The 27,188-nt window shown below is 45.4% G+C and overlaps 2 protein-coding genes across 5 annotated transcripts in view; one reads left to right on the top strand and one right to left on the bottom strand.

Annotated features, from left to right (window-relative positions):
* DDX31 (DEAD-box helicase 31) overlaps nucleotides 1–1,909 on the bottom strand; it is a 69,918-nt gene extending 68,009 nt beyond the window's left edge. For both annotated transcript variants that reach the window (XM_025888068.2, XM_025888069.2), the window contains exon 1: nucleotides 1,172–1,909. In XM_025888068.2, coding sequence (XP_025743853.1) covers nucleotides 1,172–1,267 — 96 coding nt within the window. In that variant the 5' untranslated portion in view covers nucleotides 1,268–1,909. The remainder of the gene's footprint in view (nucleotides 1–1,171) is intronic.
* Nucleotides 1,795–25,792, top strand: GTF3C4 (general transcription factor IIIC subunit 4). 3 transcript variants are annotated; one of them, XM_025888067.2, is made up of 5 exons: nucleotides 1,795–2,361; nucleotides 9,662–11,488; nucleotides 14,506–14,636; nucleotides 18,373–18,461; nucleotides 19,941–25,792. In XM_025888067.2, exons 1-5 carry the CDS (start codon nucleotides 2,005–2,007, stop codon nucleotides 20,003–20,005), a joined length of 2,469 nt encoding a protein of 822 aa, XP_025743852.1. In that variant the 5' UTR covers nucleotides 1,795–2,004; the 3' UTR covers nucleotides 20,006–25,792. The 3 variants fall into 3 exon arrangements, with proteins under 3 accessions (XP_025743852.1, XP_073761670.1, XP_073761671.1); XM_073905569.1 differs by lacking the exons at nucleotides 18,373–18,461; nucleotides 19,941–25,792 and adding an exon at nucleotides 17,328–18,359; XM_073905570.1 differs by lacking the exons at nucleotides 18,373–18,461; nucleotides 19,941–25,792 and adding an exon at nucleotides 14,179–14,216 and having other exon boundaries at nucleotides 14,506–14,629.
* Nucleotides 25,793–27,188: the final 1,396 nt, after the last annotated feature.

Raw genomic sequence — 27,188 nt, 5'->3', positions numbered from 1 at the left:
TTAAGTGCTTCTGTGGGCCAGAAAATATATAGAGTCTTTATGTATATTATTTCATTTACTCCTCACAATAACTTTATATAAAGTAGACACTTTTGTTGTTTTTATCTATCCTTTATTTGGTGGACAATTTTATGTCTACCCTGCATTTTACAATCGTTTCACAGATTGGAAAGTGAGGGTTCAGAGAGGTGAAATAACTCCCCCAAGTTCACAAAACCAGCACGTTGCAAGATGGGAATCTAATCCCAGGTCTGTCCAAGCCCCATGCTCCCAGGGGCTCTTCGGGACTTCCCTCTCCTCCTCCCAGAAGCAGCGACCCCACTGGCTAGCTGAAAACTCCTACTCCCAAACCTCTAAATCCTAAAGCTTGACTATCACTGAAAAACCACCAAAGAGAATCCTTATATGAACTCGAGGAATATCAGCTTCAACACACTGGTGGAACTGAACTTCGGCAATTGTCAATGGAATTACCTGTTGCTTTCTGGAGAAAACACACACCTTCCTTGGCACGAGCTGGTATAATTTCTGGCCTCTGTGGTAACTCAGGATTCTACAACAGATTTTCTGCCCTGCAGCCCTCCTCTATTCCAGGAGAGAAGTCAACCATCCCAGAAACCAGTTTTCAGCTCTGGCTTCCTTTAAATTTAAAGCATCTTTCCTCTCCCCAGTGAGCAGGTTAAACTGCCGCTCCGTATTCTCTTTCCGCACTGCACGCTGGGTGAGAATCTATGCTATTTTTGAAAGCTCTTGAAAAAGACCTCTAGTCCAGTCCTCGTTCCCGAACCAAACCAACCTCCAATGAGGCAACGGTGACTGAGAGAAGTTAGGAGGTGTGGCTGGCAAGTGCCCGGGGCTGCCACTCACATCCCGGCGGCAGTTCCCAACTTGGGCTGGAATCAGCCTCCCACCCTTTACCCGACCTTCGGGGCCCTACAACTTGCAGCCCGAACCAGCAGACGCCCCTCCACACCCGCTCCGCGGCCGCCCAGAACATCCCCGCTGCGTGGTGTTCCGAGCTCAGACGCGTGCCGTTCAGCGAATTCTCCAGAAGCTGCTAGACAGCCCACTTTCCCCCCTAACTCTGTCGGTAGTTCGAAACCCTACCCAGAGGCGAGGCGGCGGGCCCGGCCTCGGGTGCGGACCGCTCTGAAGCCGGGTCATAACTCACCCGCCTCGCCTGGGCCTGGCGGGGTCCCGAGAGCGTCCTGGGGGCGGCGGCCGGGGACTCCGGGACGTGGTGGAGAAGCGTGCCGGCGGCTGCCATGACACGCGGCGAGAAGCGGGCAGAGGCGGACACGGACGGGCGCCGGCACCGGCTAGCGCGGCCGGACCTCTCGAAGCCGGCCCACAGCTCGGCTCGGCCCCACGTGGGCGGCGCGCGAGGACCCCGCGTAGGTGCCCCGCCGGCTCCTGCGGCCGCGCCCCTTCCGGGTCCCCAAGGGCCCACGGGCCACGGCGCCGGGGTCTCCGGACTCGGTGGCCTCTCCTTTTGGCTTCCCTCGCGGCTTCGTCCGCGGCGGGCGATGCCACATGACACCCAGCCGTGGAGCTCATGCCCGTGAAGTTCTCTGAGTGCCTCAGAAACAAGAGGCCGTGTGCCACCTAGCCAACGTTTCCTTCGTCTGCTGCCAGGCTACCGCTTCCTCGGCACTTTAGTTACCCGGGAGGTCTCTACAGGGGCCTGGGGCTCGGTCGCCCGGAGACGGAACCCTCGAGGCCCCCTTCCCCTCGACCACCTCCGCCGAGTCCGGGCGCGGCTCCGTCCTGCCCCCAGAGGAGGCGCGCTTTCTAGACAGGCAGCGCCTTGGCCACCTGGCAGGGCTGGGTCGCCTAGCAACGGCGGGGTCCTTCCTGGCTCGGCGGCGCTCCGGGCCTGAGGGGAGAAAGCCGCCGCGGAGGGCGCTGGGGGCCGGTGGCGGCGGCGGCGGCGCCAAAGGCGGCAACGGGACGGCGGCGCGGGGTTGGCGCGCCCCGGAATCCGGCCTCTGCACTTGAGGGGAAATGAGCTCCGCCGACAAGGCCCGGGTGGGGCCCGCGGCCGACGGGCCTGCGCCGCCCGAGGAGGAGGAGGGCGAGGGGGGCGGCGAGGCGGGCGGGAAGGAGTCAGCGGCAGACGCGGCCCCCGGGCCCAGTGCCGCGTTCCGCTTCCTGGTAACTCGGCGGGAGCCGGCCGTGAAGCTGCAATATGCAGTGAGCGGCTTGGAGCCGCTGGCCTGGTCCGAGGACCATCGCGTGTCCGTGTCCACGGCCCGTAGCATCGCTGTGCTGGAGCTCATCTGCGACGTGCACAATCCAGGCCAGGACCTGGTTATCCATCGCACCTCGGTGCCCGCTCCTCTCAACAGCTGCCTTCTCAAAGTAAGTCACCCCCTGGGCCCCGGCCCTGGGGGCTCCTTTTGCCCGCCGCCCGCGGCCGCGTTACCGGTCCCTGGGGAATCTTGGCCTGCGCCTACCGGCGATTCCCCTCGTCGCATCCAGAGCTTGGGGCTGAGTGGTTGGGGTCGCCGTATTTAAAAGAAAACAAAACAGAAAATCTCGCAGCTGTTTGCGCCCAGTTTTCCAGATCACCCACCCCCCTTCCGACGCACACAGGTATCCCCGGAGCTTTCGTCGGAGCCAGGTCCTGCCTTCGCCCCGGCGCCTGCCCCACTGCTGGCGCTGATCACTCTCCGTGGTGCTTTCTGAGACTCCACCCCCTTTGACCCAACCCCAGACCTTGCCTCTACAGTTGCTGCTATTGTCTGGAATCGACTCCCTGAGGCCCTTGTCTGGCTTTGTTTACGGTGACGTGCCCTCCTCTTGTGCCTCTTCTGCTTTGGAGAAGAAAATTTGGTCCTTTTCATTGCCTCAGATATCTTAGCGACTTTATTATATGAATGTTCCTTCTCACCTTGGGCAGCTGGGTAGTTTAGTTTTTTCCTTTATAGCTGAAAATCTTTGGGATTGGAGTGAAAAGGAAAGCTTTTGGAAATAAATGCAGTTCTTAAACTTCAAGGCCTCTGTGCAGATTTAGTGTTTTCAGCTTCGTATAAATTAAGTTTACCTTCAGAACTTTAGGGTTCCTAGTTTTACTGTTTCAATATCACTACCTTCAAGTTTTTTTTTTTTCCCAAATAGTAAATCACATCGTTCATTAGTGGCTTAAAAGTATAAAAACTTTCCCTGTCTTCTTTGTAAATCTTTATGCATAAATGTGAGCTATAAAAAGTGTATATTCACTCATTTAGCAGATATTTGAATAGCCCCACGTATCAGCTAGGTGCTGATCTAGGTTCTGGAAATAAAGCAGTGTACAAAACCAACTTCCTGCCTTCATGGAGCTTACATTCTTTAGCAAGTCATGAACCAAGTACAACTGTAATATCAGATAGTGATAAGCATCGTAAAGGTATATATCTATGCCCGGAAAATGTGTTTATGTGAAAATGAAAGGTTTTTAAACTTTTTTTCGCACTGCCATTTTAAATATGAATCATTAGCTGTGGGTAGGGTGTAGGGAGCCCACACCTTTTTTTTTTTTTTTTTTTTTAGCACACTTGAAAGTTTTAAACAATTTGTTGTTGAGTTAAATCACTGATAGACTGATATGACTAAACCCTGAAAATCTTCTTGGAGAAGATATGAACAAATTGGTTTGAGTATAATCACATCAGGTAGATGGATAGTGGTAATACTGTGAAATTGAGAAAAGGATGGAGGCAGAAGAAAGGGGCTTTAAAAGGTATATCCTTACCATTTCTAAGGATGTTCATGTGCACATGAACTAGAGAAACCTTTAAGTGTGTGTGTCCAACGTGGTCCAGATTTAATGCTTTAAAGAAGAATTTCTTTTTTTAATTCAATTTTTTTTAAAGATTTTGACAGAGAGAAAGCACAAGTAGGCAGAGCGGCAGGGAGAGGGAGAATCAGGCTCCCTGCTGAGCAGAGAGACCGATTTTGGGCTCTATCCCAGGACGCTGGGATCATGACCTGAGCCAAAGGCAGACACTTAACTGAGCCACCCAGGCGCCCCAGCAGAGAGGATTATTTAAGGCGGGGGAGGGGCAGAGGGAGAGAGAGATTCTTAAGCAGGCTCCATGCCCAGCACAGAGCCTGTCGATGGGCTCAATCCCACGACCCTGAGATCATGATCTGAGCTGAAACTGAGAGTCGGGATGCTTAACTGACTGAGCCACATAGGTGCCCCTAGCAGAGAGAATTTAAAGAATGGAAGGAATAGTGAGGGGAGGCACTTACATCAGGGAATGTTATCTGGTGGTGAATCTGAAGGAGACCTGAAAGAACGTAGGATTTGTTTTGTAAGAGGAGCAGAGGAAAGGGGCATCCATATAACAGGAAGGAGTTGTCCATCTTATTCACCTACATAATTCACAGTTACTGTTTAAGTAATGATGGATTAACAGACGATCTCTTCTAGAGAGAGAAAGTGAGGTGAGGCCAATTTGGGAACTTCGGAAGGTCAGTCCGAAGAAGTTGGCTTCAATTTAGGAAGCCCAGAGGTGCTGTAACAGTTTCATAAGCATAGACTGGCCTGGGATGGTTCAGGAATATGAATCTGGTGGGCCTAGAGGCAAGAAAACGATTATTGGGGTCAGTATAAAATAGAGGGTACAAATTTGGGCTTTGGCACAAAACAGCAAGATAGGCCTGTCTGTACGAGGGGGATGATAAAATCTGTGTTATTTAGACTTTTTTTTTTTTTTTTTTGAGAGAAAGAGAGAATGCACGTGCACAAGAGGTGGGGAGGGGCAGAGGGAGAGGAAAAGAATCTTAAGCAGGTTCCATGCCCAGCATGGGTATGGAGCCTGACATGGGGCTTGATCTCATGACCCTGAGATCCTGACCTGAGTCAAAATCAAGAGTCTGACGCTTGACCAACTGATCCACTTGGGGGCCTCTAGACTTTTTGGAGGATTAAATACATATACGTATGTGTGTGTGTATATATAGGTAAGTATATATGTACACGCAGATAATCACTTAGTACTAGCAGCCTGTAAATACTCAAAGTAATAAATTTAGTCATACAAGTATGAAGAAATAAGGGTCTGGATTAATACTGTAGCTGTGGATATGAAGATATCCATAATATTCTGATAAAAATTGGGACTCTCATTGGTTGTGCAACTGTCTAATAAGTAATAGGAAATCTTTTGTATTCCGCTTCTAATTGATCGATAGCTTGCCTGAAGTTAATTAGTGGCATCTTCTCCTCCTGTACTGTTCTTTGATATGCGCATCACACAAACCATCCATCAGTTAGCAGTCTTAGTAGACTAGGACCATTTGGTGAATGAATGCCGAGTTGTCCCTGCAGTTCTGAAAGAGGCCTCTGTTGGGTAAATCTGGGCTGCAGTGGTAGGAATGTAAAGAAGTCTGTATCAGTACTTTGATGGTTTTACCCTTTGGCAGCACCTAGGGATTTAAGCTGCTCAGAACTGTCCAGCTTGCCTTTGCTCTGACATGAAAGGTGGCCATTCTGCGGCCTGCATCAGATTAAATGTATGGCCCTGCTAGAAGGCTAGATGCTCAGCCCCTCTGAAGCTTTTGCTCTATGACCCCATTATTTAGATTATGAATTTCAAGAAAATATGCAGTTATATAAAATAGTTCAAATATTATCTGCTATTTGCAAGTTACTGTCCTGGACACTGAGTTTATGATATCAAGGAGACTGATATAAGTGAATGATATGAAAAGCAATAAAACCGTGACTTAAGAATAATTTGTAGTTTTTCTTCCCATTGGACTGCTCATTTAGTGAATCATCTAATTGGATACAGTTCCAAATTCTAATAATATTTGTATAACTAATTTTATTCTGCATGAATTGTTAGGAGCATGAGAAAGTACTAACTCCATCCACATTAAGTTAAATAACTATGGGCTGTCTTTGGAATCCTATTCCTACCTTCAAGAAGCTTCTTGTAGAATAGCTTCAAGTGAATTTCTGTTCATTAGGTGCTTACAAAGGAATTAGCTATTAGTAGTAATAGTGGCCAATTGGAAACAGGATTGTATATAATTAAATGATTGGCTGGGTGTGGTCCTCTGGGAGCTGGACTCCTATGTGATGTGCTTCTTGGCCATCACAGGCCATCATGTTTAAATTTGATGGCTGGTTTTGTGACATGGAGACTTGGAGGGGCAGTATATTCATTCAAACTAATATATGAGAAATTACTACACAAAACTATTCAGGGGCGCCGGGGTGGCTCAGTTGGTTAAGTGACTGCCTTCGGCTCAGGTCATGATCCTGGAGTCCCGGGATCGAGTCCGCATCGGGCTCCCTGCTCAGCAGGGAGTCTGCTTCTCCCTCTGACCCTCCCCCCTCTCATGTACTCTCTCTCTCTCATTCTCTCTCTCTCTCAAATAAATAAATAAATAAAATCTTTAAAAAAAAAAAAAACTATTCAGGTTTTCCCTGCTGTTGAAATCCAAACTGCTCTCTATCCTGTTAAGAATTCTTCCTACAGTGAGTGAGACCAAGGGTTGCTTTTATTTCACCCTCTGCTGCTGTTTCGGGTTGTAGGTCCTGTGACGTTTACTTTTAGTTCTAGAGTAGCTTTTATTTGTAGTAAATTTACCTATTCTAAGGGTTATTGCTTAGTGTACAGTGTTATAAGATTTGGTGATTTTTATATCTACCCTTTATTTGGTGGACAATTTTATATCTACCCTGCATCTTACATACTTTTATTAGGTCTCATTAACTTTTACTTAATTCCCAGAGAGTATTTATCCTCCTCCTTCTCCTCCTCATCACTAACATTTATTGACACTTATTAATAGATGCTTTACAGGCGTCTGGCAGCTCGGCCAGTAGGGACTTTTTTATCTCAGGGTGGTGAGTTCAAGTCCCAAGCTGGGCGTGGAGCCTACTTAAAAGATGCTTTACATGTATTGACTTATTTAACTTTCCTAACGCAATGAGACAAGTATTATTGTTCTCTTTTTATCAATGAGAAAATTAGGGCCAGAAAGTTTAAGTAATTTGTGGAGGGTCACAGAGCTAGTGTGTGAGAGAGCCAGGATTTGAACCCAGGTAGTCTGGCATCATAGCACAGATTTTCAGGTGTTATGCTGTGCTTCATTCTGTCATATTTCAAATCTTATCTACCCATACAAAGCTCTGGGCTTTGATTAGCATTATTTTATTAACAGGCTAGCCAGCTGCACCTCTGTTTAGTTGGGCTTTCCAGTCTGTTTTTCTCCAGCATGTCCATTAGCATATCCAAGAGGCTACCTTAAATGCCTTTCTATATCAAGATATACTGCCTAAGACACCATTTTCAGAGTATTCTTTAGGATAATATAGGATGACACTACCCAACAAGGTTCTATGGTTTTAAAATAAAAAAAGTTTGGAAAACTCTTGGTTAAGTCAGCAGCTCCCTGGCCAAGGCATTTAATGTGTTCCTGAGACCCTTCAAGGAGAAATGATGTGTAACATACAACGTTCCCAAGACTTATTTGGCCACAGAACTCTTTTTCAAGAGACAATTTAGGGGAGTAGTATTCTGTGTAACACACTTTAGGAAAAGTTAGTCATCTCATTCATTTGTTGGATAACTTTATATCTACTTTTCTATGCTTATTATGTCATTTAGCAGTTTCAGCAGAAAGGAGAGTAAGATTAGATTTTTCCGATTATCCTATGCTGGTTTCTAATGATCACTTCTATCCACACAAATGTTTCTTTTTCTTTCTCTTAAGATTTATTTGTTTAGGAGCGCCTGGGTGGCTCTGTCAGTTAAGCATCTGCCTTCAGCTCAGGTCATGATCCCAGGGTCCTGGGATCTAGCCTGGCATCTGGCTCCAGGCTCCCTACTCAGTGGGAGTCTGTTTATCCCTTTCCCTCTGCACCGCCCCCCCCCCCACACACTCATGCTCTCTCTTCCTAAAATAGAGAGAAAGAGAGAGAGAGCGCATGCGACCATGCAGGGGGAGAAGGAGAGAGAGAGAGAGAGAGAGAGAGAGAGAATCCCAAGTAGACTCCCTGCTGAGCACAGAGCCCAACATGAGACTCAATCCTACAACCCATGAGGCCATGACCTGAGCCGAAACTAGAGTCAGACACCTAACCAACTGAGCCACCCAGGCACTACACAAACCTTTCATTGTTAACAACTGAGGGATTTTATTTCCTAGCAGGCTTAATGGTCTGTAATATTTGTTACCTATTTTTCGTTTAGGGGATATTCAAAAAAAATTTTTTTCTTTTTAATTTGACAGAGAGAGACACTGAGAGAGGGAACACAAGTGGGGGAGTGGGAGGGGAGAAGCAGGCTTCCCGCAGAGCAGGGAGCCCGATGCGGGGCTCCATCCCAGGACCCTGGGATCATGACCTGAGCCGAAGACAGACACTCAACAACTCAACCATTAAAAATGAACTGAGCCATATAAAATATCCCCCATTTAGGGGATATTTTAAAACTATTGTATTCTGGTTTTCTGATACATTCCCAGTTATCCAAGCTTTATCAAGGACTAGTTAGTCGTTTGGAGTTCAGCATCTTCAAAGTTTATCCTGTGTCCTGGAGTGTAATTCCTCTGGGTTTGGGGACTTAAACTCATTTAGCGTGAGTTTTATTATATCCATATATGTCTTAGGCTTGAATTCCTTTGTAATCATGTAATAACTATCCTTTCCAGTTTGAAGATCAGCCTCTACGTAAAAGGAGATTGTCACTAAATCTGAAAGATTCTGCTTTCTTTCTTTGGATCAATATCTCTAAAGACAGTAGGGTCAAGTGCTTTCCTCTTCCTGCTTCGTACATATCAGAAGACATACTTCAGTTGACTTCTGCTTTGTTTTGGCTTTAGCCTTCCTGGTTCTGGATCTCTTTCTTTTGGTCATTTATCTCATTCTTTGTCTTTAATTTCCCTTTAAAATCTTTTTAAAGAGCTTGCCATTGTACAGCCAGGCACTAAATAAATAGCAGTGCTGATATGTGTCACAAACTTGGAGAAGGGAGAGATGGGCGAAAGCCAGAAAGATCTCAGAAGGCTTCAGAGAGAGAATTAGACCTGGTAGGATGGATGGGATTTAAATAGGAAGACAGCATTCCAGACAAGGGGCCCAAGGGACTCAAGGAATGGCAAGTAGTCTAATCAGAGTGGACATTATTCTATAGAAACAGTGGACAGAGCAGTTGGAAGTTGGCTTTCAGCATAGTTTCTAAGTGAAATTTTAAATAGAAACTTAAAGCTCACATTTGTATCACAAAGATCTTGTAAAAATCCAAATATCCAATTGTATCAAAGATGTGTATGGGTATGTGTTTTAATGAATACTTAACATGTTTATGGTTTTGTGACTAGTTTAGCTAAATGCTCTGTTGACTCTGAAGGATCAAGTACATCTCTGTCATGGCTATTGCTTATGGCAGTTCTAAGAAGAGTGTGGGAACCAGGCTTTGAATAATGGCAACATTTATTCTGATCCTTGAAAAAATTTTTACTTTCTGAGTAAGTACTCCTTAACTTTCAGACATGTACTTGATCTTTTAAATGCGTGTCTTTCAAAATTAACAGGATTGATACAAAATTCTGACCCAGTTAATACTGATTAATCAGTTAGTACCCTAAGTAATGTGAATGTATTCCTCTTAGAGTGCAATATTTATCTGATAGTTTTCGTATCTCTTCTTTTCAGGTTGGCTCAAAAGCAGAAGTTGCTGAGTGTAAGGAGAAATTTGCCACCTCGAAAGACCCCACAGTCAGTCAGACTTTCATGTTGGATAGGGTGTTCAACCCGGAGGGAAAGGCATTGCCACCGATGAGGGGATTCAAGTATACTAGCTGGTCGCCCATGGGTTGCGATGCAAATGGCAGGTGCCTCTTGGCAGCACTGACCATGGACAATCGCCTGACCATCCAGGCTAACCTCAACAGACTACAGTGGGTCCAGCTGGTTGATCTGACTGAGATTTATGGAGAACGTCTTTACGAGACCAGTTACAGGCTCTCTAAAAATGAGGCTCCAGAGGGGAACCTCGGGGACTTCGCGGAGTTCCAGAGGAGACACAGCATGCAGACGCCGGTCAGGATGGAGTGGTCGGGCATCTGTACCACTCAGCAGGTCAAGCATAACAACGAGTGCCGGGACGTGGGCAGTGTGCTCCTGGCGGTCCTCCTTGAGAACGGCAACATTGCCGTGTGGCAGTTCCAGCTGCCCTTTGTAGGGAAGGAATCCATCTCTTCCTGCAACACGATTGAGTCAGGAATCAGCTCTCCTAGTGTTCTGTTTTGGTGGGAATATGAGCACAATAATCGGAAAATGAGCGGCCTTATTGTGGGGAGTGCTTTTGGACCTGTAAAAATTCTTCCTGTCAATCTCAAAGCAGTGAAAGGCTATTTCACTTTAAGGCAGCCCGTTGTCTTGTGGAAAGAAATGGACCAGTTGCCAGTGCACAGCATTAAATGTGTTCCGCTTTATCACCCTTACCAGAAGTGTAGTTGTAGCTTAGTGGTGGCTGCAAGAGGATCCTATGTGTTTTGGTGTCTTCTTCTGATCTCCAAAGCAGGTCTCAATGTCCACAATTCCCATGTCACAGGCCTTCACTCACTGCCGATTGTCTCCATGACTGCAGACAAGCAGAATGGAACAGTATATACTTGTTCCAGTGATGGGAAGGTGAGGCAGCTGATTCCCATTTTCACTGATGTCGCATTAAAGTTTGAACACCAGTTAATTAAACTCTCAGATGTGTTTGGCTCAGTGAGGACACACGGGATAGCAGTGAGCCCCTGCGGCGCATATCTGGCCGTCATTACAACTGAGGGCATGGTCAACGGCCTCCATCCTGTGAACAAAAACCACCAGGTCCAATTTGTTACTCTCAAAACCTTTGAAGAGGCAGCTGCTCAGCTCCTGGAATCTTCAGTTCAAAATCTCTTCAAGCAGGTAGATTTAATAGATCTTGTACGCTGGAAGATTTTAAAAGATAAACATATCCCTCAATTTTTACAAGAAGCTTTGGAAAAAAAGATTGAAAGCAGCGGGGCCACCTATTTTTGGCGTTTCAAACTTTTCCTCCTGAGGATTTTATATCAGTCAATGCAGAAAACCCCTTCAGAAGCATTATGGAAACCCACCCATGAGGACTCCAAAATCTTATTAGTTGACTCCCCTGGAATGGGCAATGCCGAGGAAGAACAGCAAGAGGAAGGCACGTCTTCCAAACAGGCGAATAGGCAGGGCCTGCAGGAGCGGAGCAGAGAGGGCGACCCGGAGGACCCCACCGACGATTCCCTGACCCAGGCTGGAGATGCCGGGGGCCGTGAGCCAATGGAAGAGAAGCTCCTGGAGATCCAAGGGAAAATCGAAGCTGTGGAAATGCATTTGACCAGGGAGCACATGAAGCGAGTCTTAGGGGAGGTGTACCTCCACACCTGGATCACAGAGAACACTAGCATCCCCACCAGGGGCCTCTGTAACTTCCTGATGTCTGATGAGGAGTATGATGACCGAACAGCACGGGTAGGTATTTTCTTACCAGAAAACACTAAAACTGTAAAAGGTCTGCTTCCTTCATGTGGGAGAAATGGTCTAAGTGGCATTCCTAACCCAACTTTTGCTTTGATATTTTGTAGGTAGTTGATTGGCATGAGGTGCAGGAGAATAAATAGGAAACATGGATTAATGCAGAGGACACATTTAAATCACACAAAGAATATTTCGATTCTTCCTCTCACCGTGGCCTTTATTGATAGGCAATGTTTATGGGCTGAGATTCCCCAGGCCGTGGATGAGCCGGAGGAGGCTTCACTTAGCAAGTAGTATGTGATTGGGTGGTCACAGCAGGGGTAGGGTGACACTGTGCTTTATTCCCTTCCTTTTTGCAGAAGGTTCTGGGAGAATGGGGATTGGCGGTAGCACAGGGATTGGTCACACTTGGGAGGAGTTGAGATCTTTTTATGTAGTCAGGGAGGGCATGTTAAAGAAAGCAAATTATTACTCATAAGGTTTTACAAAACTGGGCATAATCTTTATTTTGATTTAGAAGCATCTTAGAGTCTTATCCAAAATGTATTCCACACAATTCAAGTTCCCTGATAGAACACTAGGGTTCCGAGCTTGAGGAAATGCTGTATACTCTGTCTTCCTCTTAGAGGTTCCCAGTGTCCCTTATCCTTCTAAGGATTCTGAGAAATCCTGCAGAAAAGACACCATTTAACTTTATGTAGCTCGTTGTTATCCTGATATCAGGGAACCTTTCTTTGTGAACTAACAGCTGCTAAAATCCTGAAGAACAACAACAAAAAAATAAAAATAAAAAAATCCTGAAGATCTTGTGTTGCAAGGAACATAGTTTATACTAAAATACTCAAAACCACAAAAGCCCGTGTTCCTTTTTACTGTTATGGCACTTATTCTCACTGCCTAGAGTCTTACTTAAAATTGAAGGTAATAAATTAAAATACCACCGTGCCTAATGTTAAACCACTCACAAATTCCTTGTTGCATTTTCTTATTGGAAAATTTGTGTGTGTGTGTGTGTGTGTGTGTGTGTCCACGTGTCCACCCCTAAAATCATTACTCACAGGATATTTGCAGTAATCTCAAGAATAGTTACGATGTCCTTTTCATGTAACTGACTTTTCATCTTTGAAAGTCAGCTTTTAAAAATTGTTTCATTGTGGTCTGAATCTTGCAGAAGAGTTTTCCTGGTGGTCACTGTTTCACAGGACCTAGCAGGAATATTACAAGAGTCAGTGGAAGATTGACAAAACATTTTAGGAAATATGTGGTGGGAGCTGGCGGGAATGGTTTAGGTACTTGTCCATGTGTGGCATGAGCGTGGGAACCACCAGCATAGTGACAGGGCTCCGGCAGAGCTACTTTAAAGAAGGGAAGATGGTACCTCCACTTATCGATATAACCGAGTTTTGATTAGAAACACTGCATTTCATGTTTTAAAAAGTCCCACTATGCATAAAATGAACCTTTTCAAACCTAGTGCGTTGATGTACTAGTAATTATGAATTGTTTCTGAGATTCTCAGCCTGGTGTGTTGGTGAAGTTAGACCAACAGTTTTTATTATCGCCACCACTGCCCCCCCACTTACCCCCCCAGTGTTTTTAGGCATTTTTTTCCTAATTGTTCCTGTCTGTGACATTCTAATAATAACGCAGCTATATTTTGTATATATTTGTGATAGATATATACTTAAATGCACTTTATGCCTTAAAAGGGTAAGAATTTTTGTCCCCCCAAGAACCAGTATTTGCCCCTTGGAAGGAATAATGTCTCCCCCTTTGGGGATGTGTGAATTACACTAACACAGGTGGATCTGCATGGTTGAGGCTGTTGAGAGCACATAGAAGCAGTTCTTCCTCATGTAAAATTTTAGTGCATCTCTCCTGAAGGAATTCGAAGCAGATTTTGTCATGGCGAAATCCCTGCTGGAAGGGACCATAAATTAGAATTCTTAAGACTAAAAAAACAAAAAGCCAAAAGCCAATGGGCTTTAGGTTTGTAAATTATATACAGTGTAGGTAAGACACTCTTCTGAGCTATTAAGATACCTTCAAAACTTCAGTGAACTAATTTTAGTGAATGGTTGAAGTAGAGAGTTCTTTCACAAGAACTTAAGTATAAATGGATTAAAAACCTCGAAGGACATTATCTCCTAGTAAGATGACAGTTGTTTTTTTTGTTTGTTTGTTTTTTTAAGATGAGAGTTCTTAAGGCTTGGTGTATCCCATGCCTCCAAATGATGTAGCCAGTGAAGGTTTTTTTCAACAAAATAATGAAGTAGATCAACGTTTTTTAGACTTTCGTTTTTAAAGTGGTGTAATCCTAATAAAGCAGAGAAAAGCAAAGCTGAAGTAAGGTCAGGGTCTAGAGCCCACCCTGTCAACCTCTCTTTTTACCACTCCTCACTGCCACGTTGGGGCCCACCCGGCTTCTGCAGTGGGGCTCAGTGGATCGCAGGCTGCAGGCTGCTAGGCTAGATTGGTCGTGGGTCTTGGAGCTATCAGAAAGGGAAATTTTCTTTTTTAATCCTGATTATATTTGTACTTTGTAAGCCTCTCTTAAACAACGGACATTTGTACAATTCTACAAAGTTAATATTTCACATAATACTTGGCCCATAGAGATGATGCTTTTCCTTCTTAAGGTCAATACGTTATAAAGAAGAGCTAAATACTTTGTTTTCCAACAGAACTCTGAACTCCATGTTTCAGGAGCTGCTAAAACAAGGCAAGTGATAAGATTTTGGTTTTCAGACCAGTTTTTCCTTTAGTGGTTGGGGTTCACTGTGTTGTCACAGGGTCACTGAATGAATTTATCCTACTCAGCCAGTCGACACACGGTGAGGGTCTAGCTTTGTTGTGTCCAGACAGTATGACCAGCCTACGTGGAAATGCAAATCTCCTGGCTTGTGTACGACACGGCATACACTTTCATCCCTCCATCGTGTCAGGAGGCTTTGTCTGTGGGAAGTCTCGCACTCAAACCGCTGAACGTTGCTACTGCTCTGTCTCTCTAGGTGCTGATTGGACACATCTCAAAGAAGATGAACAAACAGACTTTCCCTGAGCACTGTAGTTTGTGTAAAGAGATCTTGCCATTCACAGATCGCAAACAGGCCGTCTGCTCCAATGGCCACATTTGGCTCCGGTAAGCCATTTTAAGCCAGACCCTGCTTTTGCTCATTTTCCAATTTTGTGTAGCACAAGCCCCTGTAAAGTGTTTATCCAAAATATATGTTGCCCATGCCACTAGGTTGGAGAAAAGCTGCTATTAAAAAGCAAGATGTAGACTTTATCAGTCTGACTTAAGGCAGGATACTCTTTTTCTTTTTTTTAATTTTATTTATTTATTTGAGAGAGAGAATGAGATAGAGAGCATGAGAGGGGGGAGGGTCAGAGGGAGAAGCAGACTCCCTGCCGAGCAGGGAGCCCGATGCGGGGCTCGATTCTGGGACTCCAGGATCATGACCTGAGCCGAAAGCAGTTGCTTAACCAACTGAGCCACCCAGGCGCCCTAAGGCAGGACAGTCTTTAAAGAGGCGTTTGTTTTTTTTTTTATTGGTTGAGTTTGGGCTCTTTTTTTGTTTTTTTTTTTAAGATTTTATTTGAGAGAGCATGAGTGGAGAGAGGGAGAAACAGACTCCCCACTGAGCAGGGAACCCGATGTGGGGCTCGATCCCAGGACCCTGAGATCACAACCTGAGCTGAAGGCAGACATTTAACCGACTCAGCCAACTGAGGTGCCCCAAGAGGGATTTCTTTATTTTGGTAATACTGTTTTCCTTTGGGGTAGCATTAAATTTTTAAAAATTATTACAAAGGTAGTGTCTGTTTAAGCTAGTGGAATATAAAAGAAGAGCAAATGCACTTTTTTTGCTTTAAGGTGGAGGTCATCCTTCTCCCGCTGTCCTGCCTCACTGTAAGGGGGCATCTTGGGGTGCTCACATCTTACGGACCTATGAGCTGCCTTTGACACCGGTGATCACTCCCCCCTTCTTCCTTGAAGCCCCGTGATCTCCTGGCTTCCCACACACAGTGCCCCTGGTTTTCTCCCTGCCTCTACCTCCTCCTCCGTTGTCTTTGCTGATTCTCTTTCATCTCCTTGATTTCCATCTTGAACCTGTTTTTCTTTTGTCAGTACTTCCTTGGCAGTCACATATCTGTATGCTGGTGGCTTAAATGGATAGCTTTAGCCTGAACCTCTCTACCCTTAAATCCAGACTTTTATGTCTGACCCCCAGTTCAGTGTCTCTGCTTGGAAGATTAATAGGCATTTCAAATTTGAATCCAGCCTTTTCTTGCTGCCTCCACCTCTGTAGTCCTCATGCGAGACACTATCTTCTCTTGCCCAAATTATTATAGTTCCCTCCCCACAGGTGCTCCTGCCTTCCTTGCCCCTTCCAGTCTGTACACAACGTGGCCACAATTGTGGTCCTGTTAAGGCTTCATCCATTCCACCCCTCTCTGCTCAGAACTCTGCAGAGGCTGCCCATTTCTGATGAGTAAAAGCCAAAATCCCTTTAGTGATTTTTTCACAGAGCTACACAACCTGGCCCCCATCCCCGTTCTGATCTCATCTCCTATGTTTCTCCACCTTGCTTACTTCACTCTCAGCACACTGGCCTCATTGTTCCTCAGGTACACCCCTCCTACTTCAGGGTGTCTTCCTGGATTGCTCTCCCAGCAGGTGTCCACATGGCTTCCTCAATGTCCCTTTATCGGTTAGGCCTTCCTTCGTGGCCATGCTAGAGCTAGAGCTGTAACACCCTGCTGCATCCCCTGCCCTCCCAGTGTTTCTCGTTGCTTTTCCTTGCCTTATCGGCCTCCCACGCAGCCATCACCACTCCTGTGTTTTACTTTTTGTTTCTCCGTCTCCTCTGGAGGAGAAAGCTCCATGGGGACAGGGAATTTTCTTGTTTTGTTCACAGCTATTCCTAGAACAATGCCTGGTTCATGGTAGGCACCATTTAATTTTTTAAAAATATTTATTTTAGAGAGAGTGCATGCACTCAGTGGGAGGGGTAGAGGGAGAGAGAAACCCAAGCAGACTCTGCGGTCAGTGCAGAGCCCGACTCAGCTCAGTCTCACGACCCTGAGATCACAACCTGAGCCAAAACCAAGAGCCAGATGCCCAACTGACTGTGCCACCCAGGTGTCCCCACCCATTTAATATTTTAAATTTATTTTTAACAGAAACAGAATTGTGCTACACATCCTATCTTTTATTTTTTTTTAAGATTTATTCAAAAGAGCAAGCATGCAAGCAGGGGGAGAGGCAGAGGGACAGAGAGAGAGAGAGAGAATCTTCAAGCAGACTTCATGCTGAGCGCAGAGCCTGACCTGGGGCTCAGTCCCAGGATCCTGAGATGATGACCTGAGCCGAAATCAAGAGTCGGCCACTCAACTGACTGAGCCACCCAGACACCCTACCACACATCCTATCTTAACAACTTGACAATTCTCTTCTCAAAATATTGTGGACATTTTTTTTCACATTACTACATAGATCCCCCCCCCTTTTTAAGATTGATTTATTTTAGAGGGGCATGGTGTGAACAGGGTCAGTAGCAGAGGGAGAGAGGGAATCTCAAGCAGACTGCCTGCTGAGCATGGAGCCCGATGCAGGGCTGGGTGCCGTGAGCCTGCGATCATGACCTGAATCAAAATCAAGTCAGATGCTCAACCAACTGAGTCACCAAGTGCCCCCAGGTCCCATTTTTAATGGCTATAGAGGTTTTCACAGTATAGATGTTCTGTTATTTACTTCCTTATTGATAGATATTTGGATTTCTTCTGATTTTTACTGTGTTCTTATGCTTTTTTCTAATTTGATTTTTAGGGGAAGAATGGGAAGCAAGTTTGTAGTAGTAGTAGGCTTGTAGTAATAACATCTAACATCTGTTGAGCACAACAAGCATGCATGGGGGCACTGCGATGATTTCTGTTTTTACAGGTGAGGAAAGTGGGGCCTGGGGGAGATGAATAATTTGCCCAGAGTCATATAGATGGTGATTGGCAGAGCTGAGCACCTGGCAGTCCGGCTCCAGAGTTCCCATGTGTCACCACTATGCATCGTTGTCTCTCGACGGGTTCTTTCACAGAAATGTCTTCGTGTTTGCTGGAGGGAGTTAGTGCCAGAATGTCTCAGTATAATTTCTCCATGTGAGAATGGGTGCTTGCTCTCACTCAGGTATAGCCTTTCTTCTGCATACCCAGGTCTTTACTTGAGGTGATCCTACTTGGATTCTTTCCCCCCCACCCCCTTCCTCTCTGTATTTCTCTGCTCCTTAGTGACTCAGCTGAAAAACTGTGATCTTTTGGGAAACCTTACCTACACAACCCACAGTGCACTCTCTGCCATCTCCTAGCATCTCACCTTCCCTCACTAGCCTGGTCCTGGTGGGTGCCCAGTGGTGAGTGGTCACAGGACGGAGCTGAGCCTGTGGACGTTTGTTCATGTCCCGTCTCATTTGGCACCGTTAATTTTGTCTTCCATATCTTTCAGGTTTTCCCACTGTACTGTCAGACTCTTAAAGATAGTGCTTATACCTCATCTTCAAAATCACATACAAGAATAATTTTCCATAGAATACATGTTCATCTTTTTTAACATGTCAAAAACTCAAAGCATGGACAGAATAAACTCTTTCTCAGACTTGCAAATGGCCAAAAAAGAAGTTGCAGTGACTGGATTGGAAGCTTTGTATCTCTTGGCTCAGCAGCCGGCCCCTTTCTAAGCGTGGGCTAGGTCTGGCCAGCTTTGCGCAGAGGGATACACTGTTGCCATGGGCTTGAGAACTATTTCTGTGCTTTCCTGGTTAGTGTATGGTTTGGTAGTACCCATCTGTGGCTTCCTCCTGATGATACAGTCTGTCTTCTCTCAGGTGCTTTTTAACCTACCAATCCTGCCAGAGTTTGATATACAGAAGGTGTTTGCTCCACGACAGCATCGCCCGCCATCCAGCTCCTGATGGTGAGTGCTTTCCCAGCCTCAGGAGGGCCGGGCTCCACCCTGCTTCGTCTGAGGCCATTGGGGACCATCCGCAGGCTCATTCTGCTCTTGACAGTATGATCATAAAGCCACAACTCATTAAAAAATGAGAATTGGAATAGGTCATGTGAAAATACACATTGCATCTTAGTGCATAAGGAGGGCAGCGGTTTGCTCTTTTGTCCCTGAAGACAGATCGTTCAAGAAAATGTCAGAGCTTGTTTTAGATGGCAGATAGAGATTATATTTGGACGGAAATTCTGCAAATTATAAGGTATACAAGGATAGCCTTGCTAAGCCAGAATATTTGCATATGCACTTGGGGTCATTCTTCCAGTAGCCACAATGGGATTTTTCGGATTGGTCTATATTCTCTTTCCTGATAGCTCCAGTGACAGAGCCCACATTTCTGACATGATGAGTTTGAAATAAGATCATAGACACGAGCCAGGAGTTAGTGACTTAAATAGTCACACAAACGTCAGATTCATGACCTGAGGCTCAGTCACATCGCACCCCAACCAAATGAGCTAACGACATGTTTGGGGGAAATTTGTGGTCTCGATGAACTAAAATAGAAAACATTTCACATAAAACTCTGCACCCTTTTTTTATTTTTACTCTAAATTAGCTGAAGCTGTCTCGTTCTGAGAAGTCAGTGTTGGCAGCTTGTGTTCTAACTTGTTACCATGGAAAATGCAATCACATACAAAAGTAGAGAAAAGAGTGTAAAAACCCTTATATGCCCGTCATTCAACTTCAGCCATTGTAAGCTCATGGCCTTTTAGTTTTTGTCCATAGTCCCCCACTCACTTTCCTCCTCTTACTGCATTATTTTGAAACAAATTTGGGGAATACCTAAACACTGCAATTGAGAGTCGGTATGCTATTTAGACAGGAAATCAGGAAAAGATCGAGACAAATCAAGGAAACACATCTGCCAATTGACTTCGAGTTGAACTACAGACAGTTTTGGGGGAGAAGAGAATCTTTGGGGTCTGGAGGGCAGTCGTAGGACAGGGTACTCACAGACGGGGGTGTTTCCTAAAGGGGAGAAGGTGTCGACCCAGTATACTCACGTTCTGCTCCAAGTCATGCATTTAAAAAATTACCATTACTGTAATCTTATAAAAGAGTATTTTCACATTAATAGTGTACAAAGGATATCCTCTCAGAACAGAGCGTAGTCCTTTCAGCTGAATAAATTGAACTTTATGAATCACTGATTCATGACCCTTATGTTCCTGTTCCCTCACAGAGGGATGAAAATGTCATCACACACATAGCTTTGGGAAGCACAGATTCAGTCCAGCCTTGTCTGGAACATGGGAGTGAGTGCTTTGAGAACACAGAGCCAGACCCAGGTGCCTGTCCCTTTATGTGGCAGCCCAGCCAGGGCTCAGCGCATCTGCCTGCCTTCTCTGAAGCTGACACCTAATGCCACTTGTCTTCCTCTCACAGATCCTGACTGGATTAAGAGGTTACTGCAAAGCCCCTGCCCTTTCTGCGATTCTCCTGTCTTCTGAACGTCAGTGGTGGGGAGCTAGAAAGGGCGCGTGCTCTGTTGCGGAAATACCCTGTGGCCCGAAGACGTGGGATGCACTGGCTAAGCCTGGCCTTCAAGTGGGAAGGCCCTCTTCAGGAGTGTAAATAGGGCCCTGGGAACTCATTTCTGAAGTACAGTCTCCATCTCCAGGGACTAAAGGAGATCTTTAAAACGACTGGGTGCAGAGACTGTAAGTCATTTTGAGAGGAACACTAGCCCCCCACTCCTTACCCAGTGAGGAACACTTATTTTTCAAGTGTTCTGACTGAAGCAACTTGAACAAAAAGAATGCCCTATCATTTCTGGGAACAGAATGATCTCTTCTAGAGAGTTGGGCTAAGGGCCTTGCTGGACCGAGTTAGACTTTAATGCTTGCCTTGATCTGGAACTGCCTTGTGGCTCCCCAGAGTGTAAATCACCTGTCACTGGTGTTCGGTGTGCCCCCAGACATTCCGAGTGTATAAAACAGCGCTTGGTCCTGATACTTGGTTCTCCACGGATAGCCCCAGATCTGTATCCCACGGATTCTTATTTCTCCTGCATACTGAAAACATGTTCGTAAAACTGTATATTTAAGAGGTTGAGGCCAAGACTGAAGTTGGTTTTAATGTGTCAAAAGATCAGGTGATTCTCGTAAGTAAATAACTGTGAGTTATTTTTGATGAGCTCCCACATTATCAGATTTCCAGTCCTAACTCCTTAATATGTCCAGGATGTCGGGGGTTCCCGTTCACCCGTGTCACCTCCCTGCTTCCGACTGACTGTCATAGCCCAGATGAGATATTTGTACATAGAAGAAAAAGAATATTTTCTCCCTAAAACTTTTAGTGTTTTTAATGTTGACATGTCCAGACATTTCATTTGTATCCTCTATAAGAACGTGCAGTCCATCTAGAGACTTCCAGAAAACTTACAGAAAGGGATGGGCAGCCCAAGCACGTAGGTGCTTGTGGTCCGGTGCCACAGGTGTGTGTGGCTCCGTTGACGAGAGCCTGGGAATTTCTCAGCAAGGGTCCTTGATGTTTATAGTACAGGATTTTCCTGTGGGCTTTTAAGAGGAGATGTTAGACATTAATTGGTCTTAAAATCTAAAATTAAAAATGGACATTCAGGAATTATAGTGTTCTTGGATTGCGAAAATAAGTGTCCTAGGGATTGGTGCTATTCAACAGGACTGTGCTGCATACTTCTGGGAAGTAGGATGGGAAGTATAAAATGTGAAATTCTCACTCCTGTTACATGCTGTCTGTTTTGCCTTTATTCCAACATTTATTCCTGCCTTTGTTGTGATTTCTCAGTGAAAGACGTTTTGTCCTTGCTTTAGAAACATTGGCTACGTGGACAAGACACTCAGACACAAGCACAGGCCGCTGTGTTCGCAGGTTCGCAGGCACCGGCGCTGAGAGCCCTTCAGAGGCGCCTCCGAACAGCCTGCCCTGAAATGTCTTCTGTTTCCTATTCAAATTGTGTGTTGTCTTCTGTGTTTAATTCTGTATTTGTTGGAGTCTTCTGCTTATCTTTCTCATCTCGGTCATTTCGAGAATAGTGTTGACCCAGATTCTAGGGCCCAGCACGTTAAATTGATTTTCAAGAAAGGGGCGGGCGGCATTAGAATCATGAGCAGCACAGCTCCGAGGTTGTATGGTTGCCCTTGCTCACATCACAGGAACCACGACAGTAAACGTGGAGATCATGTCAAGGGTTTATGACAGTTTCCTAATCATGGGATGCTTAGTGTCACTTATTCTTTGTTCCTAATCAGGGTCAGTGTTTGAGTTGTTCTTATTGGGGAATTTTGTGCTGCTGCCATTTAAAACTTACATTAAGTTCTTATTTAGAGCAGTTGTACATTTTTGGGGAACTGTACCTCTTGGCAGTTAACTAAATGGATCTCCCGAATTATTTTGTATGTCTCTGTAGGAATAAACATGGCAACTGTTTTACTAGAACATGGCTTCTCTCTGCATGGGGCTAGGCATTCTTCAGACTCTGAAATCCACCCAACACCTCAGCCTGAGTTTCTGTGCCCGCAGCGGGGAGGCCTCCCCCTTCTCCCGCCCGCCCTCCTCGTGCATGGCAACATCGTACACACAGCCGGCTTCTGATTTCACTAAGGGGCCGTGCACCTGATGACGGAGTGCTAGTCAGTGGGACTTTGGGAAAGCAGGGGTGACACCTGGAATCTTCCGGCTCGCTGCCTCTCCAGGCTTAAACTTGTCATGCCCTCCACGCTTCCTAAAATGTGCCTGATCTGTTTCGTGGATTTCAAGTTTATCTCGGCTGTCACTGTAAGAACGGTTTCAGAGGCGGCAGAAATGGTAGTGGCCGAGTTGCCGCACTGCCGTCGGGAGCAAAGACTGTAAGCAATTAGACCTTTTCAGCTACAACACGGTTGCATTCGGGGACTCTGATATCCACACCTGTATCACACTTTCTCTGGGGTTAATTTGTCCCCATTACTCCAGATAAGAAATTGATAGCTTGTTATGCTTGATATGCATTCTGAAATCCTCATTTGTCCACCACCCAGACTTCAAGCAGTCTCTACCTACTATTACATCTGCCAAAACTACCAATTGTTTTTCAGTGTCAGGAGTTATTAGAACCACTGGCAAAGCTTGTGGTTGAGTGTGACATCTTTCTGCTTCTAAGAAGGTTTTGGGGATGTTAATGCGGAAGCATGTGGGTTGGACCTATTCGCGAGTGTCACAGGTTAATTAGGTGAAAGGAACGTTAAAGGGTAATAAATATAAAAATATTTTCTGTTGTAATTACAACGCTATCAGCTAAGAAGCAGAAGTTGGTGCTTATTGGTGCTTGTTAAGAGGAACACAGTGCTGGTTTTACAAAATACCTGCCCCCCTGGCGGCTAAACTGCTTCAGAGTTTGGTGAATTACCGCAGCTCCTGGAATGAAACCAAGATTACCATCCCAGGCCCTGTTCAGCCTGCTCGCTCCTGACCCCTCTGCTCTCTCTTGCTTTTCCTTCCTGGTGAGGTCCTCTTGATTTCCCTTCCTCTTCTCTTCTCAGCTTCAGGACATGTCCAGAGCTAGCAGATTTCATGTTTGAAAGAACAGATCAGTGATAAAATTTCTAAAAATTACATCACACAGTAGGTCTCCCTAAAAGAAACGATAGCACACAGTGATTTTTCTCTCTAATGGTAAGAGTGTTGGTTGTTAACTTGGTAAATTATATCCAGTTTTCTTCAGAACTCTTAATTATTTCCCTGGCAGAGTGCTCAGTAACTCCTGGCTGGCCTTTGGGGCCAAAGTCTGCTAAATTGTAGTTCCTCACCACTACCCGCCGCCCTCCCCAAGCCAACAATGTCCCTGACAAGCAAAACTGCTGGTTAAGTCGGCCAGCCTGTTTTTTAAGGGAAAGGTAGATCCTGCCCTTTTTGCTTTTTAGAGACAGGGCAGCAAAAACAGCCAATGGCCAGAGGAATCAATGTCTTCAGTTAGCCCACCATGGACTGTGGTGGGCCTCCGTGTGGCTCCCGTAGTAATGGGTCATGAATATCCTGTTAGGCTCAGACGCTTCCTTCCTGTGTGGGTGGAGTTGAACAGTTCAGGAAGACTACAGGGTGTCTGGAGAATCGAACCTTTCCCCTCCAGGTTGTCTGTTTTAAAAATGCCTCTAAAATATCTAACTGAATTGTTTTCATTTTCATTATCAGCACAAGTTATCAGCAGCTTCAAGCAGAGTAAGGCTGGGTCTCAGATCTCATAGTAAACTTTGAACTACTCTTTCTTGAAGCTAAAAAAGGTTCTTGGAGTTAAGATCTTCACATCTAACATGATGTCTGCTATTTAAAATGATTACAGAGCAGGTGAAATCTGACTCTCCTTAAGTTGAATTAGGTCCAATTTGCAGAATCTAGAGTTGCTTCTAATGATCTAAAGTACTGTAGCATCACTATCCTGATGAAAAAGCAGGGTTTTTCAGAAGATGGGAGCTCCTTTCGAAGGTGCTAATAAAAATCAGTATCAGGACTTGAAGCCAGGCTGAGTCTGGTAGACGGGATGCAGCCTCCCATCTGCATATGTCCTTTGTTTTAGAACAGGGCTGTTTCTGAAAACTTGCCGGGGACACCAATCAGTTTAATGGGGGAATGACTATAAAAACATCCTATAAAGAAGTTAGTCTTTCTCCCCCAACCTCTTCATCTGATTAGGTGATTCAGCTTTTTTTATCTTGCATTTTTTGAGTTATAATTATACCGGGGGGGGGGGTCTTAATATAGTCTGAGGTCCTAGTCGGTGAGCTTATTCAGAGCAATATTATATGAATTTCCAACTTGGGGGTGCCATTCATTCCAGGCTTGGCAGGAGTTGAAAAAAAGGAAAGATGTTGCTCTCCTGCCAGCATAAAGGTGTAGGCTGTCCAGGTGAAATGTTGTCAGTGGGTTGGGGAAGATTTAAATTGCAGAACTCTAAATCTTGTTGATTAGTCAAAATTTGCTCACCTCACCATCGTGAACTCCTGTTACTTGCATAGAAAGACCCTGTCAGGTGGTCGGACTGGACCACATAAGAGGTGGTGACGGCTTTGAGGCACTTCCTACTTTATCCATTTCACATTTGCCGAACAGGTTGGTGGGGGTTAGGGCAGTTTGGTTTTGGTACGAATGCAAAATGAAAAGCAAAAATGGATTATTAGGTCTTTTTCAAGACTTTGACGCCGATTTGTACTTTTATGAAAGGAACATGAATATCAAACCTGTTTATACAGAAATAAGACTGTATAGAAAACGAAGTGTGTTGTGTATAGTGATATTTTATGTTTACCCAATGCCTGTGCTAATCTTTGTGCTCAGCTTTGAATTATATGTATGTTTACATAGGACATTTTTTTTTTAATAAAAAGAACGGGCGTCTAAAAACTTAAGGTATAGAAAGGAGATAGTTTCTTAATTCTTGCCATCTGATTAGGTGGTGTGTTTTAGACTTTTGGTGTTTAAATAAAACTTTTAAGAATAAGAACACCTTTTGCTTGGAAGACCCCACCTCCAGTAAAGTTGGCTGCTTCTCTGCACTGTATGTACATAGTGCTCATTATTAGATTGTAAGCTCCTCGAGGGCAGGAACTGTCTGCTTCATCTTGGTAGCTCCTGCAGCACCTAATGTAAAGTGCCTTGCAGAGAGTAGGTGCTCCCGATTCATAGAATGAGTAACTTCCTGCCACCTTTAAGATGGAGCATGGCTCCCTTCTTCCAGCACATTCAAAACCACAAAGACTAAGGACCTGCCCGAGGAGGGCCAGATTCTGTCTTGGGTTTGAACGGAGTGTCCTGGGTTGAACCGGACCATGCCATATCCTTAGCACTATCTAGCCTTCTTTTCCTGAAGATCCTGCTCTAGTGTCCTGAGCTTTTACTTAATACTTAGGACAAAGGTTGCTGGAAAACGTTTGAAGTGGAGATTATAGAAAAAATGAAATGGAGATTTTGGAGGGGGTGCGTGTGTCCGTACACGGCCCCGTGGGGCAATCTTACTTGAGTTACCACTAAAGAAAAAGGTAACAGGTACTCAGTTTCTTTACCAGTTAGCTGGTTGGCCAATTTTCCAGTTAATGAAAGATAACTGGTTTTTCGCTTTTCCCCATTTTGGATACCCCTCCATGGCTCATATGGTTCTAGTGTTCAGAGTCCAATCACGTTGCTGGGATGGCCAGTGCCACACACATGGCACCATGTTCTGTAAACGTGGGGTAATCTCGAATGTTGGTCACTTTTTTATTCAAAATAAATAACAATTATTTGTATATTGTTTGCATATCTTATCAGGTGCACATGGTTTGTAGCAAAGTTTAGAAACCGCCTTAGGGCCAACACCATCAGCCCCAAAGGTAAGTAAGGCCCAGGCCTGAGCAGCGGGGGTGGAAGGGGCTATAGATGTTAGGGAAGCGGCCAGTGGGAACTCCGTCAGAATCAGTGCAGTGTGCCTTTGGTTTATTCCAGAACACGGTATGAGGAATGTAAGGAGAAATCATCAGGAGAGCGTCAGTAGTACGTTAAGCCACGTGTTCTCAACAGTGTCCTTTAGATAGTGTCTGGCGAGTTCCTAAATGAAGTGCGGATCCGGGGTTTCCACAGGGATGCACCTGTAACTCCGTCCTGCGGAGCCACCAGGAAAGCTGGACCCGGAACAGGATGAGAAACCGAATAACGCACCTCAGAATAATAGTAAAACTGCTCAAAGTCGAAGGCAAAGGGAAAACTTGAAAGCAAAGAAAAAAGACAAGTTCCCTCGCAAGAAGCGGTAGTAAGACCCCAAGGAGGACTTCCTGACGGCAGTGGGCACAGTGGGAAGGCGGCAGACGCTAACGTGGGGCGAGAAAGGAGCCACCACCCTAGAAGGCGGAACGCCGCAAAAACGCCCTTTAAGAATGAAAGTGACGTTTTCAGGCAAAAGTGGGAAATGACGCATCACCAGCAGACCAGCACTAAAGGAGATTCTAAAGGGCGAGGAAGGCAGCTCTGAGGAGCGGCAGGAACGGAGAGCGCTGGAGGGCAAGCGGGCGGCGGCCACAGATGGGGGCAGGACATGAGCAGCTGGAGAGGCGCTCGGTTCCCTGAACCCGCGCATGGCCTAGGAACAGGAAAAGCGAATCCACGTGAGACCCCAAAGTTTTCTCTAGAGTCATCACTTGACGAATAAAAGGGTCTATAATTAAGCTAATAAACGGGGGATATTAGAGCATCATTTTAAATAACCCAAAATTCAAGGAGAAAAATTTAATACAGACTAGGCTGGGGAAATGGAAAGCAAATAAGGTAATGGATTTACACCCAAACGCAGCACTGATTACATTAAATGTAAATGAACAAGTGATCCAAATAAAGCAAGGATTGTCAGACTGATAACGTTGCTTATAAGTGAGAAACATAAAATGCCTAAAAAATTATCAATATATAAAATCCAGAAAGTCTGGAAGAATGGAAAAGGTAGCTGATGTCCCCCTCATGTCCCCAGGCTTCGTGCCATGTCGGCACAGATTTCTACACGTGGTCAGCCCGACAAAGTTCCTGTGATTTAAGCAGTCGCTCGCCTTCGCCCCGGCGGCTGGCACGTGAGTGTTGGGGGCTTACAAACACCAGAGCCTTGTTCTTCACGGTTCTGGAGGCTGGGAGGGTAAGATGGGGGTGCCAACGAGAGGC

This window comes from Callorhinus ursinus, unplaced genomic scaffold (genome assembly GCF_003265705.2).
Source record: "Callorhinus ursinus isolate GAN/ISIS: 27379988/994484 unplaced genomic scaffold, GSC_fseal_2.0 scaffold24, whole genome shotgun sequence".
Taxonomy (NCBI): Eukaryota; Metazoa; Chordata; class Mammalia; order Carnivora; family Otariidae; genus Callorhinus; species Callorhinus ursinus.
The sequence above is the reverse complement of the archived record's forward strand: the minus strand, read 5'-3'. Positions and strand labels throughout refer to the sequence as shown.